This window comes from Rhinolophus sinicus, linkage group LG03 (genome assembly GCF_036562045.2).
Source record: "Rhinolophus sinicus isolate RSC01 linkage group LG03, ASM3656204v1, whole genome shotgun sequence".
Classification (NCBI taxonomy): Eukaryota; Metazoa; Chordata; class Mammalia; order Chiroptera; family Rhinolophidae; genus Rhinolophus; species Rhinolophus sinicus.
In genome coordinates, this window is record NC_133753.1 from 22101837 (window position 1) to 22120103 (window position 18267).

At 51.4% G+C, this 18267-nt stretch overlaps 1 protein-coding gene across 14 annotated transcripts in view; it reads right to left on the bottom strand.

The window, feature by feature from the left end:
- TMEM63C (transmembrane protein 63C) overlaps positions 1–18267 on the bottom strand; it is a 113636-nt gene that overhangs the window by 27923 nt on the left and 67446 nt on the right. For 9 of the 14 annotated variants that reach the window (XM_074327159.1, XM_074327154.1, XM_074327157.1 and 6 more), the window contains 5 exons: positions 11790–11856; positions 6911–7073; positions 6296–6375; positions 5767–5848; positions 2478–2515 (listed from right to left, as the gene is read on the bottom strand). In XM_074327159.1, coding sequence (XP_074183260.1) covers positions 2478–2515; positions 5767–5848; positions 6296–6375; positions 6911–7060 — 350 coding nt within the window. In that variant the 5' untranslated portion in view covers positions 7061–7073; positions 11790–11856. Of the gene's footprint in view, positions 1–2477; positions 2516–3475; positions 5655–5766; positions 5849–6295; positions 6376–6910; positions 7074–11789; positions 11857–18267 lie in introns of those variants that run through there. The other 5 variants (XM_074327160.1, XM_074327158.1, XM_074327164.1 and 2 more) reach the window with 4 other exon arrangements.

Below are 18267 nucleotides of genomic sequence, written 5' to 3' on the forward strand. Positions count from 1 at the left end.
CCTCCCTCCCATACTCCTTCCCATAAACAGACAAAGCCTGAGTTTCCTGCTCAAGAATAGTACTTGGCTCTCTACTGCCTCTAGATCAGAGCCTAAGATTCTCAGTGTGGCAGTCAAGACCCCAGCTGGTCCTTCCAGCCCAATCTTTGAACTCCTCCCTTGCCATATACCCTTGCTTCTAGCCACACCAGGGTCCATTTCTGGACACTCGCTGCCCATCTCTTCCTCAAATCTTTGCTCATACAGTCTTTTATTTCTGATGGACCCTCCACATCACAGCAGAGAAAATTCTACCCATCCTTTAAGGCCTAGCTCAAAACTGTGCTTTTGTTGAACCCCTCAGTTGGAATTAATTTCTCACTCTCCCAAATGTCCTTTGCACAGCAATTACAACCTCCCCATTATGAATTACACGTCGTGAGTCTTGTTAACTTTTGCTTCTCCAATTAGACTGGCGTTCGTGCACTGGGGCTCTGGCTTCCTCGTTCCTGCCCAGTAAATGCATTAAGCATTCTAGACAGTGCTGTCAAAGGGTGCAGGATACACAGTGCCACACCCAGCTGTCCTCCCTTCCCGAATAATGCGCTCCCAATGGAGGGGACTTTGGGTGGGGTGGGGGTGCGGGGAAGAGGATTCTCATACAAACACACACACGGCTGTGCACACGGCCTGCCTATTGACCTTCAGGTCCAGTTACACACACACGAACAGCAGCACACACAGATTTGCACCAACGCACTGACCTGCGTCTTTTATTTCATACTCCATGCACACTGCAGAGACACCTGCCACATGAAGTTTTATGTTTTGCATGTATGCTACTCCCTCCCAACACACTTCTCCTAGGTCCTGTCTATGTCCACTGACATGTCAGCAGACCACAGAGAAAATAGTCAGCCTCAAACTATCCTCGGGTTCCTTTTCTCCCAGACCTGACGATGTGGTCAGCTCTGCCTGCCTATCCACCCAGTTTCCCCTCCCTCTTTCCCATGCAAAGGCCTGGTTATTTTACCATCGTGCCCTGTCCATCATCCGTGAATTTGCTATACCCAGGAACCTAGCGCCAGCCCGTCCAGCCTCCTAGGGTAAGAAGCTCCAAATGTTCCTATGCATTATTGGTGATTTTTTAAATGCAAAAATAGTAAATGCTTGTTGAAAAGAAAATAAAGCTCTCTTAAAACTGTTGACAGGGATTGCCTCTCTGGAGGGGGTTTGTGAGCAACTGGAGGTGGACTTCTATGTTTCTCTTAATGAAATGTATTTATGTGAAATGTATTTATGATTTAAAAATTGGCAAAGCAAAACTAGAAAAGGTGCGAAAAAATAAGTCTCCCCCTCCATTCCCCTGACATGGGGCTAAATTTCTTGAACCACACACAAGCTAGCCTTTCACTTCCTGGGGACTCTGATGAATGATGAAAGAAGACCGCAGGCCAAGGCCATGGGGAGTCCCCCACAGTGGGGTTGGGTCCCCTCGTCCTAAGCCCAGTTTTGGACTCCCAAGGCCCAGTCAGGGTGCCCCATGCCCCTACAGGGTCCCAGGCCCTTCAGCATGTCTCAGGAAGGAGAGGTTTCCTGGTGGTGTGGGTGGGGTGGGGTCTTGGGACAATGTGTGAATGCTCCCAGCAAAGCCCTTGAATGGAGGGCATGGAGGCACACGAGAAAGAAGTCCTATGAGTCTTTGCAAAGAAGCAAATGGGCAGGGCCAGCCAGGCCCCCTGGTGCAGATGGCCTCTGAGGGGCAATGAGGCTGCATCCTAAGGCAGGCATCACGATGCAAGAGAGGGCTCTGGAGGAGGGGTTTGAAGGGCAAGCAGAGCAGGACGGATGGGGGACGTTCAGGGAGAGCGCAGGAACACGCAGGGCTCTGAGGTGCAGGGAGAGCTGTGTATGTGTGCACATGTGTATACATACAAGTGGGCACAGAGTTCTCTTACGTGTCTGCTTGGCTGAAGCATTTGGCTGGTCGCGGGGAATCAGGACAAAACAGGTGACTTAGGGGCTGTCTCCTTGCCAAATGGGGTCTGGCATTGAAGAGATGCAGGAGGTAAGAGGGGCTATGGCTTGTAATCGGGCGCTGAGGCTGAGAGGAGAAACCTGCTGTTCTGCTCAGTGTTGTTGTTCTCTCCATTTTGACAAATATGATGAATAAGGGTCACAAGAATTAAGCAAATAGCATGCAAGAAGGATTTCTTTTTCCTGGTATGACGTTCATAAAAGTATTTTTACAAGTATATGAAAGTGGTCCTTTCCTGAGGGCTATGGCAGAGCTAAAATGGGCCATGGGCTAAGTTCAGTTCCTATGTCACCAACTGTAACCCCAGGAGGCGCCGTCTGCCTGGGCCGAGGTGAGGCAGTCAGTGGGGATCCAGAACTGAAGCCCAGGCCCGTCATTCAGGCCAGGAGACGCCACCCCACCCCCCGCCCCTAAATAAGGAAATGCTGCCGTTACAAGTTCAGAAAGCTCAAGCGCTTACTTCATGGTGATGGTGTTGAAGAACCAGGAATAGAAGCCCTGGGGAAACAAGGAGAGAAAGTGTGAGAAGATCCAGGCCTCGGCCTGCCCGCCCCACCTCTGGGAACCCAGGCAGCCCTTGGGTCTGAGGCAGTGTCCACTGGGGGGCCTCCTGCCCAGGCAAACGTCCTCAAGAAAGAGCCTGGGTCCTGGAAGGAAGCGGCTCGCTCTGGCATCAGTGGTGACTGCTGAGGGAGATGTCTCTCCAGGTGTGAGGTGACAGTCTTGTCATTTGGCATCCTGTTACAGGAAATAGGGGCTTGGGCTGGAGGGAGAGAGGGGACTCTTTCCAGGGTGGACATCACTTGCTTTCTGTCTGTCCCTCATTGCTTCCTTCTGGGAAAATGCCCCTCCCACACGCCTGTGGCCCAGTGGGCTGTCCATCAAGTAGGCGGCTGCCTCCAATGGTCAGGTGACCAATAGGAGCACGACCTAAGCTGGGCCGATCAAAATTCTCTTAAGGTGGATTGATATGGGTGTCTGGAGACAGGGTCTCTCTGCCTCTGAGTTCCTTCACCTTGGTAACCACCATGAAGCGTGGAGTGGCTTGGTGCCATCTTTGATGCCACATGCAGGATCTTGTCTGAGAAAAAAAGCCAGCTCAGAAGAGAGAGGACCAGAGAGGGACTCATGGTGGCAACACTGAACTTCCTGGATCTAGCTGTACCTGAAGCAGCTGCTTCTCTTGGATTTCCCCACACTCAAGCCACACGTTACCTTTTTGTAGCACTAATTTGAGGTTTTTTGGTTTGGTTTGGTTTGGTTTCTTATATCTGTGGATTATGCCTCTCTCTCTCGGGGTCTTGCCGTCTGGCGTTTCTGGGTGGTGGGGAAAGGTGGCCTTGGCCTTGGGAAGGCTGGGGGCTCCTAAGAGGGAGTCAGATTAGGAAGAGTGTGCACGAGGATGGGCTGGGGCCCCCGACTCTAAAAACTGCCAGATCTGGTAACCGGTTAAGTTACCCTGGTGCATGCTTCCTTCTGGGATCCCAGAGTGTTTAATAAAACCTTGCAGAAGGCGGCAGTCCTTGATTAGCCCTCACAAGCATGTCAGTGAACTAGGCAGGCCCACTTGGCGGATGGTCCCTTGGGACCATAAGGATTGGGGAAGGGGTAGTTCCCCAAAGGAAGCAATGGAGGCAGGCAAACAAGAAACAGAAGGAAGTTCCCTGTTCCCTTCCACATGGGGCCCACCTTCTAAGTCCCCCTCTCTGTGCTAGGGAAGTGGTGCTTGAGCTGGAGTCTGAACAAAGAGTGGGTGCGTTAGTTCAGAGAGGGGCCAGTGGGGAAGGGTGAGAGGGAAGGGCAGAAGAAAGGCCTTGAGGAGGGAAGGAAGTAGCACTTTTGAGGATCTAAAAGATGGCTTATGGGCCAGGGGTGGAGGAGTTCAGAGGAGAGAGATAGATTGACAGGTGAGCAAAGGGCCAAACCACAAGACCAAGGCATCTGCAATTTATTCCAAGAGCATTAGGAAGCCATTGAAGGTTTATGCAGGGGAATGGGTATCTCTGTTCATGCAGCTCACTCTGGGGTAGGGGGCAAGTGTGGCCTTAAAGAGATCAGTTAGGGGCTACTGCAGTCTCTCAAGCAAGAGGCTGAGGGAGGCCTGGCCTGGGGGATGGTGGGAGAGGTGGAGAGAAACAAAACTGAGAAGGAAAAAGCAACACAACTGGGCCATGAACTGGCCATACCAAGGCACCCAGGCGCCTGGGCAAGAGCAAAGGAGGTACATCTGGTGGATGGTGGGAAGAGTCTGAGAGCAGGGATGTAGGAACAGGTGGAAATGGAGGGAGATCGTGGCAAGTTTTGGACATATGAAATCTGAAATGCCTTTCCAATATCCATGTGGAGATGTTTGGCAGGCTATTGCACAAATAGGGCTGGAGCCCAGAGGGAGGTTTAGCTGGAGATAGAAACTTAGGAGGGACCAGTGTCGAGGTGGCAATTGAAGTCGTGTGTGGATGACATTGCCGGGGAAAGAGGTAATGGACAGTGAGAGTGGGAGGGTCTGGGATCAGCTGTGGGGAATTCCAGGTGTGGAGGAGCCTGTGAAGGCGACAGGGGAGGAACGGCCAGGGAGGTAGGAGGAACACCCAGAGAGCATGATGTCAATAGAAGCCACTGTTCAGGAAGGGTCAGCTGTTTCTGAGAGATCAGATGAGATGAGAACTGAGGAAAGTCCATTGGGTTTCATGGCATGGGACCACTGACCACTTTGGGAGCTGTCTGGAGAGATTAACCCTAGATGGAATGATGGGGGTGGAAGCCACATTTGAGGGGGTTGAGTGAGTGGGAGGTGAGAAAAAAAGACAACAAGCACAAACCACCACTCTTTCAGATTAGCTGTGACAAGGCAGAGGTACACTGCCAGTCGTACGTGTGTGTGTGTGTGTGTGTGTGTGTGTGTGTGTGTGGTGGGGGGGATGGTTGGGAAAGGAAGTTCTCCCCGCTCCTTCCCTCTCTGCATACAGGTCCCTACTCACATGTCCTCTTACGCCCAAGACCATCCCTGTCCACTGTCTGTAACACTTCAGCTCTGTTCCATTGCTGTTGAGGGCCTTCCTTGCCCCTTTTTTCCTTCACACACTTACCATTGTCCTATATGTGTCTGTCTGGGTGTCTCTCACCCAGGGAGAAAGTGCCATGAGGCAGGACTTCCTTTGTTTTATTCACTCCCCAGTGCCCAGTCCCCAGTCCAGTGGCTGGCACACAGCAGGTGCTCCATGGTAACCGGCTGAATGAATGACAAGCTCAGGTGGAGGACGGGCATTTGACAGCAAAGAGAAGGAAGGAGAAGCCTGGGCTTCACAGGGAAGATTGGGCAGCAGGAGGTTGGGGGAGTCCCTGCCTGATGTGTTGAATCTTCAGCGTGAAGAGGAAGGTGAGTCCTTGGTTCAGTGGGAGCTCGGGGCAGGACTGGGGCTGAGAGAAGGGTTGGAGATTTGGGAAGACTAGACAAATTCGTTTTTAAAATCCCTTTAAAATATTAGAATTAGCTAACACTTGCTTGGCACCTAGGAGATAAGTATGGTTAATAGTTCCATATTTCCGATGGGAAACCTGAGGCTTGCTAAGGCTGAGGAATTTGTCCATGTCACATTGCTAGAAGTGGTTGGGTCTGGCTGACTGGGAAGCCTGCACAGAGCAGGCAGGGCTGCCTGCCCAGAGCCAGCTACCCCCGGCCCCGCCCCCTCCAGCCCCGCCCCCTCCCGGCCCCGCCCCTCCGGCCCCGCCCCCTCCAGTCCGGCGCCCACCTTGTCCTTATGCTCCATCTCCAGGGAAATATCCGACGGAGACGTCTTCTCACTCTGCTCCCCATAGATCAGCGAGGTCAGGCTGCCGGGAAGGAAAAGTGCAGAGGAGGAGGAAAAGGACAGAAAAGGCTTCAGGTACCTGCCTTGCTCTCTCTCCTGCTCCCTGGGCCGAGGGCTGCAGTCACCTCCGGCCCAGTAGCAGAGCCGTCTCAGCTCATTTGCTAAGCACACAGCTCTGGGTATAGACGGTCATCACCCTTGTTGCCAGGTGCCCAACGCATCTGGGGAGTCATGGGATCCAGAAAATCTGAGGTCTGAGAAAAAAGTGGCCTCATGCCCAGAGATGGCTGCCCTCCAAGTCACCTCTGTGTAGGGAGGGCCAGAGCAGGGGCAGGGATGGGTAATGAGATGCCACCTGCTGACGCGACATCTGCTGCAGCTTGGGTACTGGTCAGAGCTGTGTTCTGCTTGCAGCACATCCCCCAAGGAAGCAAACAGCTTTCATCCTGATCCCCCAGCCTCTCCTCACCTGTCATTGTGGATCAGCAGAGCCAGACGCCCATAGTCCCACGCGGCTTTCCGGAGGAAGGAGTAAACCAAAACGATGAGCTACAGGCCAGGAGAGGCAATATGGGGCAAGAGAGCTCATGATGCCTTCCCCTCAACAGCCCCTGCATTCCCCTGGGAGACACCCTGTCCCTGAGGTCCCCAGGGGCTCCCCAACGAGGTGGCCAGCTCTGTCAGGGTAGGGGCCCTGCCTTTTAAACTCTGGATTCCCAGTGGCCAGCAGCTTCCTGACACAGAGTGGATGTTCAGAGTTTGTTGAATGAAGGTGCTGGCATGTTTGGAAGTATCGGACAAGATACCCCTTGAAGAAATCAGCAACGGTAGAGAGAATGGAGTCCCAAGGGCACTGGCCAGGCGGGCCTGTGGACCATAGTGCATGGGAGAGAGTCTTAGGAATTCTACCTGTTCTCAGCACCCTCCTGCCCAAGGCCCACCGACACAGGGCCACCCTGCATGGGACTACCATCCAGGGAATCCCCAGAACTGTGGCCAGTGTCCATTTGAACAGCTGTTGTGTCACTTGTGAAAGATTGACTATCTATCCCAGCTGAGACCGCATGGCCTGTCCAGGACTCACCACCCACAAGATGATATTGAGAAACAGCACAGTGGGGACACCCCCAAAGGGCTGTCCCTTCAGGACAGTGCTGTGAGATTGGAAGCAGTCCTGCGTTGACATGTTCTGTGCCTTTTCCGCCACATCCAGGTTGCTCAGTGAGACAGCCATCCTGACAGGCTCCCTGATGAACAGAGGGGTATGTGGGTCAGACATGAGGAACTTCTGTCACTTTGCAAAACACAGGAGCCTGCTAGGGAGCTGGGGGAAGGGGCAGGGCGTGCACATCAGGCCCAGTGCCCAGTGCCAGCTTGTAACTGGTCAAGGCAGGAGGGGTCCCTGAGATGGCATGCAGCCCCATCCTATAAGAGAACAGCATCCTCACGCCCAGGGACATGATGGCAGAATAGCCCAGATTGCCCGGGAGCGTTTATATTTTGTACCACCTGATCCCTTAACAAAAGGAATTATAAAATGCACATCTAATCCGTCTTCCTAATTCTACCTTTCTGAAGCTTTTCTTGTATAGAAATGAACAAACTTCACAAAGGCAGGTCAGAGTGGAAATATTCAGTTTGGAGAATGGAGCCACTGCATTCACACACAGACGCCCAAACAGACAGGGCTCACTGCTGAGCATCTCTAACATCCTACGATTCTCTGATCCAGAGCCCAGGAGAGGCAATAGCTCCTACAACGAAATTAGGTGAGGATGGAGCGTGCCTGGTACATAGCAGTGACTCAGTAAACGTCACTATCTAACGGTGACCTTGAACCAGGGAGATCGCACCTACCCAGGGACCTGAGCCAATCCAGTGAGCCTGACCATTTAGGGAAGACTTGCTTTGTACAGGGCTCTGGTCACTGGATCAGTGTGTTTCAAGCATGGATAGGAATGGAAAGTGCAGGTGAAAACTGGAGGCAACTAGCAGCTGCTTGGACTCACCTGCAAAGTTGTTCTGATTTTAAAAGATCATTTGTTTTGGCTCCAGACCTCATTTCGCCCTAGAAACTCTTCACTCTCATTCAAGAAAAGTGGGCTTATTCATTCATTCATTTAACAAATATTTCGTGAACAACTAATTCTTATCGCTGTTGTAGCCTTGGGCCAGACTAATGCATCAGTGAACAAGACAAATAAAAGCCCTCCCTCGGTGGGATTCTGGTGGGGCGAGGCAGTGCAGGGGTGAGGAGGAGATTAGAATTGTAAAGAGTGTGACTGGGGAAGACCACATGGAGAGGATGACCTTTGAGCACAGACTTGAAGAGACGGAGCACAATACACAGATGCGGGGGGGGGGGGGGGGGGGGGGGGGAAGGGCACTTCAGGCAGAGCAAAGGGCCTGGGGGTGCGAGATCTATGGAGCATCGCAGAAGAGCAATAGGTGAGGGTGTCTGGCCAGGAGAGAGAGTGAAGGCCCAGGCAGAGCCAAGGAGTGACATGAAATGAGTTAGTATAAAGGGATCACTTTGACTCTTGTATTGAGAATAAATAGGGGGAGGGGCAAGCAGAGAATAGAAGCAGCGAAGTCAGTGAGGAGGAAATTGTAGCAATCCAGGCGAGAGATAATGGTAGCCTGGGCCGGGATGGGAGCCGTGGAAGTGGCGAAAAATGGACAGACACAAGACATATTTTGAAGGTAAAGCCAACAAGGTTTGCTGATAGATCAGATGGGGAGTATGAGGAACAGTCCGGATGACTGTTTTGGGCCCAAACAACTGGAAAAATGCAGGTGCTGTTATTGGCTGGGAAAGACAGGAAGTGCAGGCGAGGAAGTGCAGGGTGGAGGTGGGGATGAGGAACCGGGTTTGGGCGTGCTAAGTGGAGATGCCACGCGGGCGGGTGGATGTGTGAGCCTGCAATTCAGAGGAGAGACGACACATAAATGCGAGAGACACCAGCGTATGGATGACTCTTAGGGGCCTGGATCACCAGAGGAGCGAGTACAGAGGGCTATGCGAGACCTGAGCCTTGGGAGGCTCCCGTATAGCAGGTTGGGCAGGTGAGGAGGAAACAGAAAAGGGCCCTGGGAAGAACAGCCAGTGAGGAAGGAGGAACACAGGAGACGGTGGTGTCCTGGAAGTCAGAGAAAGAAAATGTGTCCAGGAAAGGGAGGGATCAGTTGTGTCGATGTGGTCAAATGAGATGACAACCAAGAATGAGTGCGAGTTATTTGGTGGCCAGACTGGAATAGGTGCAAGAGAGAAGGGCAGGAGAGGATTTGGACCCAATGGGTAGGAACAGCTCATTCGCAGAGTAACAAGAGGTGAAAGTGGTTAGGATGGGAGAACCAGCCGCACACGGTGCGCTGACATAGGAACGATGGGGAACTGGCTGTAAGGATGTGGGAGGGCTTGGGGACTAGTGCACAAGTGAAGGTGGCCTTTGCCCAGAACCAGAGCGCTGACCCCTGGTAGCAGGAGGGGAGGCAGGCGTGCTGGTGGAGCTTGTAGACGCATCTCCTCACTGCTTCTATTTTCTCAGTAAAATAAGGCAAAAGGTCTCAGGTGAGTGGGAGATGCTGGTGGTGGGCATGTTTGAGGACAGGAATAAAGGTAGAAATAGAAATCTAGAGGAGTGATCTCGTGCATGGACTAGGAGAACGTAGTAGGATTGCCGGGCAGCACGAAGGGCCCGTGGAGATTCATGGTCTTGGATTTAAGCTGGGTGCACGTCTCCCAGCTGTATTCATGTGCGTGGTTGCAGGTGTGAAAAAGGCAGACAACTAGATTTAACCACAGTAGAGGTTTTCCAAAGCAAGTATGAGAATGAGACAAGAGGGTTGAAGACGTATACAAGGGAGTAACTTTAATGATTGGATGTGGAATTTGAGCCAGGTAAGAAGAGAAACGGGACATGAGATGGGTGAGGAACAGTGAAAGGTGTTGAAGTTCCAGTGGGTAAGAGGATGGTTGAGTTCTAGAGGGTGCAAGCTGACATAGGAAGTGGCTGCTGGAAAATGATCTGGGTGACATTGAACCTGGGATTGCAGTTATCGGGAGTGATAAGGTCTAGGGCATGACCGTGGAGTGAGCGGCTGAGGCGTGTCACCATGAGAGCGTTGGAAGTGATAAAAGTGAACTGGCATCTTAAGATGACTAACCATAGAACTGGGAGGTCTATGGGTGCAGCCGGGCTCCCTGTTACTCTCTAGTCTTGACTTCCTGTTAAAACTTTATGGTTCTAGGGGCGGCTGCTTGGCTTAGGTGGTTAGAGCGCAGTGCTCATAACACCCACATGGGCCAGTGAGCTGCGCCCTCCACAACTAGATTGAAAACGATGACTTGCCTTGGAGCTGATGGGTCCTGGAAAAACACACTGTTCCCCAGTATTCCCCAATAAAAATTAAAAAAAAAAGTCCCTCACAAAGTCAGTCTTTAAAAAAAACAACTTTATAGTTCTAACTTCCAGAAGAGGGGTTTATTTATATAAGGGGCCATCTTGACAAGAGGGCAGGTTTTGCAGGTGGGCGGCTGGCCGGAGGTGAGCAGCCGAGCTGTGTATCCTCACACAGCCGTGGTGGTTTTGTTTCTTTTTCTTTTCCCAAACAAACCCTCTTTTGATGGACTACCAGGAGAATTGTTTTGTCCAGTTGGCGGAAGGAACATCTCTGGATGTGTGGGAATTGAAATCAATAAGAACAAAGACAGGAATAGTACTGGCCTGACAGTGAGGCAGGAATCGGACCCTTTTGGGGATGGAGGGACCTGACCTGGGGCGAGGAGTCAATCCCTATAACAAAGAGCAGGCTGTCTAGGTGGATGCCAAGGGTCCAAGACAGACAGGTGTTTTCGTGGCGAGGAAGAAGTATCCGCAAGTCGCAAAGAGGAGCAAGAAAGATGTTTCTCCCCTCCCCAGGCCAGTGGTGATGGGGGAGAAATATAAACCATTCTCGGAGAGGGGTTAAAGGAAGTGGGGTCCTGGGGAGTCTTGGGTTTCAATTCGCAGTGAAGGGGGGGCATGGAGGAGCTGGGGGTGTTTCAGAGCATCCTGGGCTCTGTGGTACCGAATCCTAGTTCCAACACTTACTCAGTGAGCGACTTCAACCAAGCTACTTCAGGTCTCCATGACCATCGACTCATTTGTACAAGGGGGCGGGTGCTATCAGTTAGTACCCACTTCACAGTGCTGTTAATAGGAACAGTGGGTTAAGATTTGTCAAGCATTGAGAACAATGCCTAGAACACAAGAAGTATCACATAGATGTTTATAAAATGAAAAGTGGACGCAGAGTCCCAGGGAGCAGAGTGGAATGGTTTTAGGATGCAGGGAAGGTTGGGAGGCGTGGATGGAGAGGGAATAGAGGTAAAGGGCTGGCATGCAGGTGATGGGAGGTGGCCTGGGAGGCTGGGGTTCCTTGTGCTAAATCACAAAAACAGGGGAAAGGGTATAATGAGATCAGCCCTGGAGATGTATAAAAGGAAATGTATACGGAGATGTAAAAAGGAAAGAGAGCACACACTCACCCTTCTCCCCGCTAAATTAGTATCTAGCAGGAGCAGGGATCTTCTTGCTTATCTTAAGTTTCCCTACTTTCTGCCCCCTCTTTTTCTGCATAGGCTGCCCACTGTATTATTACAACCAGGTCACTGGTTAACTCATTTACACTAACATGTTTAACCAAATGTAAACTTATAGTAGTTGACATTGAACATGGTACATTTTAACAGTAAGCCTTCTGCCAGAGGGTCGGAGGAGCAGAGATGGCATTTCTGGGGTCTCTTGGGGGATGGGGCAGGCATCCAGCCATCTCAGGCAGTCGGTGGGTCAGCTGCAGCAGGAAGCTACAGTTCTGTTCATGGCCACTGGGGGGAGCCCGCGCTGAGGAATCGGGTGAGGCACTGAGGAGAGAGGCGAATCTGGGCGTGGGGATCTGAAGGCTTTGGTGAGACGTCCTACCTGAGTCAGTTCTCCAGTGAGGGTCCAACTCAGGCCTGCCTGGGGGCTCCGCTCAGCTACGGGGCTGCTGCAAAAGAACAAATGCAGTGGAGGACCACAAGATTTAGGGACCCTGGTCATCTTCTCTGGCAGCAACATCCCTCAGGGCCCCTTTCGTCATCTTTATGCTCTGGATGTTCGTCCTTCATCACATATGTGTTTTGCAAATGTTTTTTTCCCAGTCTGCTGCTTGTCTTTTCATTTTCTTCATGGTATCTTTTAAAGCACCAAAGTTTTGAATTTTGACAAAGTCCAACATATTCAATTTTCTTTTATGGACCACACTTTTGGTATCGTATCTAAGAAATCTTTGCCTGACTCAAAGATTTTTCTCTTTAAAATCTTACAATTTTAACTCTGACATTGACGTCTATGATCCATTTTTCAGTTAATTTTTCCGTATGGTGTGAGATAAGGGTCTCAGGTCACCTTTGTCACATGGCCATGCAGGTGCCAGCACCATGTGTTGAATTGAATCCTCACCTTTAAAATGAGGCGAACAGCTCATAAGCCCCTCCCAGGTCTGTCTGGGCACTGGAAGCAAGCCAGGGATGTGAGAGCCCGTGAACTGCTACTCAACCATAAGGACTTGTGATTGGTGTTATTGTTTGGTTAATACTATGCATGACAAGGAAAGGGGAGGGTGTCCTGGGCTGCGACGAGCTGTGGGCACCCATCTGGCTCTAAAAAGAAGGCTTGAGTTCTGGAAGCTGCTCTTTTCCACTCAACTCCCACTCCCTCATTCAATCTCATTCCAAAAGCATTCCTCCTTTATGCCCTCCCTCCCTCTCCCTCCTTCCTTCTACAAAGAGTTCAGTACCTACCGTGAGCCAGGCATCATGCCAGGCTCTGGGGGCCTGGCAGACTGGTTCCCACCTGTATGAGGCTCCCAGATTCACTGGGGGAGCCAGGCAAGCACCCAAGGCACACGCCACTGCACACTCTAAAAGCCTGGGTAAAGGGAACCATGGGGAAGGCCCACTCTGGAGCAGTCAGAGAAGCCTTCTGCAAAGAAGTGACCTCCAGACGGAACTCTGAGGAGGTGTTGGAATCAGCACAGTGTGTTGGGGAAGCATGGGAAGAGGGAACCATCTGGGCAGAGACTCAGAAGGGAGACTGAGCATGGCATTGTGGGAAAGTGAAAATGAATACTCATGGCTACCGTGTAGGATGGATCACTGATTTGTTCTTTCATTTGTTCATTCCTTCAACAAAAGTCCGTTGAGTATCTACTCTTGCTAGGCCCTGTGTAGACCCTGGAGGTATAAACATGAAGTCTTCTTCAGGGACTTTACAGCCTTTGGGATTTGGGGAGAGAATTGCTGTTAGGAGGCCTGGCCCAGGCTGTTGTTCTGCCGAGGACTCCCAGTTACAAGGTCCCGGCCCCTAAGCTTGGAGTGGGGTGGAATCCACGTAGCAGGGTTGGGTCAGGCACAGGCTTTCAGCTCACCTGGCTGCCCAACCCAAAGGGGAGGTGAGGAAGGAGAAGAAAGAAGAGAGACTCCCTCCCACCCCACCACCCTCCTGAGCTCTCAGCAGCAAGCAAGGCAGTCATGAGGGAGAACGTTGCCATGGAAACCTAAAATATCGCCAAGCCTTTTCTCCTCACCCATAAACCATGCCTGGACCTTCCTTCTTTCTGGAGGGAAAAGCTAGCACTTGGATGTGCAGGAGAGGGGCAGATAACTTCCTGGAGACCAAAGCACCAGCACTGAAGAGGATAAATCTTGAAATCTGAGTAGGCTAAAGGAACACAGAGCAGGGGCACAAACTTGCCCATTGCAAGGGCATCAGGCATCTCCTCTCTTTGGCCTTGAATTTCACAGCAGAGCACAGGGAGTCTGTTCAGGGCATCAGGAAGAATTGGGGTCTCTGGAGCAGACTGTCTGGGCTTAAATGCCAGATCCACCCTTGCTAGCTGTGTTGACCATGGACAGTGACTTCACCTCTCTGAGCCTCAGTTTCCAGCTCTGCAAAGTGGGGATAATAACAATACTGCCTCACAGGGTCACTGTGAACATGAAATAAGATAATTCCCACCATGCTTGAGAACTACATGTGCTCAATATTAGCCAGTACTATCATCATCGTCATCGGTTTATTTGTGAGATGGTGGTGAGGGGCCCAGCGTGAACCATTCCTAGTCTCCTTCCACCTACTCTGTTCTGGGACAGGCAAAAGCAGCAATGTGGAGTATGGGAAGAGATGGTCCAGTACCCCACAAACTGCAGCCTGTACGGGGCTGTTGCCTGTGTTCTTCCAGTGCAGGAAAAGCAAATGTCAGCCTTGCTTTTTGGGCCAAAAAGGGGCAGTGAGAGATAGTGTGAATGCTGGCTGGTGAGTCAGGATTCTCACGTCCCTTCCTCAACTATACATCTCCTCTGATGGGGGAGTGTGTGGCCTTCTCCCCTCCCATTTCTCTCTCATCCCAGCCTCCAGTGGCAAAAGTTGGAGGCTTAGCAGTTCTTAGGCCTGAATAAAGTTTTCCTCCGCAACTGGGCAAAGGCTTCACAAAGAACTGCTTTGTCTTGCTTACTCCTCTGACCCATCACTCACAACCCTCCTTCCCACTGGTCAGGCCAGCACGTTGTTCCCCACTCCCCTCCTCAAGGCCTAGTCCTCTGTGTGGGGAGCATAAATCCCAGAGCGAGGGTGGTCCAGGAATCGCTAGGGAGGGGCCAGTCTTATTAATAGCTAATATTTATTGAACACTTGATGTAGGATAAATACTTCCCCTTTAATCACTAGCTCACTTAATCCTCAAGTACCCTAGGGTACTGGAGTCATCCTAGATGAAAGAGAAAATTAAGGCCCAGAGAGGTAAAATAAGTTCCCCGAGGTCACGGTGCTAGTAAGTGGCAGAGCTAGCCCTTGAACGGGGGCAGTTTGTAAGCCTCTGCTCTGCTACTTCCTGGACCCACTGGGCCTCTACTGAGCTGGCAGTGCTGGGCAGGGGGCAGAAGAAGGAGACGACCGAATTCAAGTCCTAGTCCAGGGATAGAAACTTTCCCAGCCTTTTAGGGTGGTGCAGTGGAAAGTGCCATGGACGGAGGGATCCCAGGAGAGCTGTGCTCTGGGCCACCTGTGTGGCCTTGGGCAGGTGACAGCCCTCTTCTGGGCTTTCTGTCTATAAGACGAGGAGGTTTGATGGGAGGTCTCTAATGGCCAGGCTGGAGCTAGGATTCCAGATGTCTCAGAGATTCATCCTGCAGCCACACAGCCTGCATTTCTTGGCACTGCCCAGAGCTCACTCTGCTCCACTATCCACATGAATTCTCAAGAGCTGGTCCCTAGGGACTGCATTTTGATTAGGACAAGCACATCACTGTAGTCATAAGCCACGTCCTAGGAGAAGAAACTGTGGGTGGGGAGCCACCCCCACCTTCTCCCCCAATGCTGTCACCCCCAGAATGCACAAAGCTACAGCGCCTACCCCGCCATCACCCTCCTCCCCCGCAGCTCCATTGCTGTCTGGCCTTCTCAGTCTCTTCAATAATTCATCACCTTTTTGTTAACAACAGGAAAGATTATTTCCCATGGTTCTGGATATTAAAAAAATAAACTGGAATTCCTGGCCATGGGCACCCCCTCCCACCTCCCCTTCTGCTCTGGGTCTTTCCTCATAGTCCCTTCCATGCCGGCTGTTCTCAGATCTGTATTCCCTCCCCTTCCAGGACATCAGCTCAGTGGCCCAGGTTCACTCTCACTGCTAGGAGGAGAGGGAGGAGGGCAGGGGTTGTTATTGCAGTGAGGGTTCTGCCTAATGTCCTTCCCCACCCACCATGCCAGCTGGCCATGCATCTTCTCCTAAGTGGCAGTAAGTCCTTCCTTGCTCTAAACGGCCCTCTCCTCATATCTTTACTGCAAAGGATGGTTTGCCCACCTTAACGTATAAAGAAACTAGGTCACCAGCAGGCTAAGAGATTTGCCTAAGGCTTGGGAAAGTGGTGGATTTGGGATCAGATCTTGGGTTTTCTGGCTCCCCTCGGTGCCCTCAGGCTTAGATCAGTGACTTGTCAGCCTTGGGGGTGGGAGCAGGGCTGGAATCACCCAGAAGGTATTTAGTAGATCCAGTGACTCACACCCCACTCCAGATTCTAAGAATGAGAATTGACAGTCAATTCTTATGTGTATCCGAGATAGAGAAACACCAGCTTCAGATTTCCAGGGTTATTTGCATCTAAATAAGGAGTTCTTAAAGATCCAAAATGTTTTCTGGCTTCCCCTGAATAAGGAGGGAGGATGAGGAGGTTTGGGATGAGGATGTTAGCTCAGCACTCCTTAAATCACATTGCAGTGGTGCAGCTCAGGAGACCTGTCCTTATATTCTCCTCAGGAGATCTCCCCTCCCCCCTCCCAGCTCATTCTGAGACGGGAAAGTTGGTGGGAGGTCTACAGAGGCCCACACCACCTCTTCACTTGAATCTCAAGCTCGTGCATTTCTCCCTATGCCAGATGTCACTGTCCTGGCCACTTCATGGGGCGCCAGCCTGCTCTCTGCCCTGTCCTCCTGTCTCAGAGCTGCCTGCCCTGCCCTGACTGAGCCTCAGCTACTCCCTCCTGGGCTAGGCTGGGGCCTTGGTGGTATCATACTTCAAAGCCCTGGGTCCAGCTCCAAGCCTCGTCCCTGACACCTTCCTCCAATGAGCATCCTGGGCTGCACCTTGTTCCCATCCTCTTTGCCACCACTGCCTGGTACTATTCTCTCATCTTTCCATGCACATGAACAGCCAGTTAGTCCCCCAGCAAATCCATGGGCTCCTTGATGGCAGGGCCCATGTCACTGTGATTCTACCAAAATGACCAGCATGTAGTAGTACACATTAATGTAAGACAGACGGTCCTTTATCCAGGGCTACACTCAGGGACAGGAAAGAATCAAATTTGGCTGAACTTCTGGAATGCAGTCCAGGCCCCGGTGGGCACACATTTGCACACACTCACTTTTGCCTTCCCATAGCTCACCTTTGGTGACCAAGTCTTGCTTCCCAAGTCAGAGCATACGATTTTGGGTCAGGAGATTGGTGTGCATCTGGCTCTATTACTTACTGACTGAAACTTAACCTCTTGCTGCTCAGTTTTCTCTTCTATAAAATGGACATAATTCTGTCCATCCGGCCTACACCAGGTGTTTGTGAGTTACAGATGGTACAGAGAGATATGTTTATAAACTATGTGTACCACACATGTTGGTTGTTGTTTTTGCTGTTCTCTTCTTAGGACGGAGGTCATCCTTCCTTCAGAAGCCGCAGCATGGAGTGAGTGGATTGGGGTTCCACCTGGCCGTCTAGCCCACTGTAATCCTAAGGCAGACAGCAGCTGGGCCCCACAGAAGGCTGCTCAGCACCATGGACAGCACCGCACTTCTGAGGCTGCTTCTCTTTGCCTGGGTTCTGTGGGCAGGGCCCAGCAGTGCCCGCTGGTGCCCCTGGCCCAATAATAAGAATAGCAGCTAACATCTGTTGAAACCGTTCTACGTGCCAGGCACCGCGCCAACTTTCTTAATGCACCTATCAGATTACATGTTGGATACAGTCAATGGCCTTTAGCATCCATTCCCACCTCTTTCTAGGGTGCCTTCCTATATTGCAGAAACTAGAAAGCTAACATTTATGTTTCCAATACTCCCTTGCAGCTGGGAATCTGAATACAGATCAGGGTCCATCAATTAGATGCCCTGGAGATAGATTTATAAGGCGGAAGGGAGGAGAAGGCCGTCTTCCTGCTGCTCGGGCTGTGTTCTGCTGACAAGCAATGCTAGGGAGAGGAAGAGTTCTTTGAAGCAGATCAATGTCCAGTCACTGGTTTCTGGAGTGTGGGGGGTGGGAGTGAGGCGCTGGCGGCAGTAGTGGTTGGAACAGGCTGCAGAGGCTCCCTGATCCCTGGCTTGCAGAAGAGGCTCCAGTAGTCACATCCTGGCCGTGGCTGAGGAGTGCTTTGTCTGGTGGGTTAGTTCTGCTCTGCTCTGAAGACCCAGATTTTAACCCTTCCAGTAATTTTGTGATTAATGTTATTCCCTGCATTAAATTCTGTTTTGTTGAAAATTCTTAGAGCAGTGTTTGCTTCCTAGACAAAGAACAGGAAGGTTCTGCTTTTCTCCTATCTTATGGATGGGGAATCTCATGCACAGAGAAGTTTAGTGACTAGCCCAGGTCAGGTGGCCAGTGAGCCACCTGAGTGGGACCTGAGCCCAGGGCATCTGATGGCCCAGCCCTCTCCAGGAATAATGCCCTCGGGCTCAAGACGGAAGCTAAATGGAGAAAAGTAAATGCTGACAGGAAATTTCGGGAATGCACTCCAGGCCCCAAGTGGGCACAGCTCCTGAGAAGGCCTCAGGAAAAGAAAGGAAAAGGAGAGGACACAGACCTTGCGAGGGGCCAGGCATGGCACCGGGTGCCTTCTGACGGTTATCCCACTGAGCATCATTTACACTTCACAA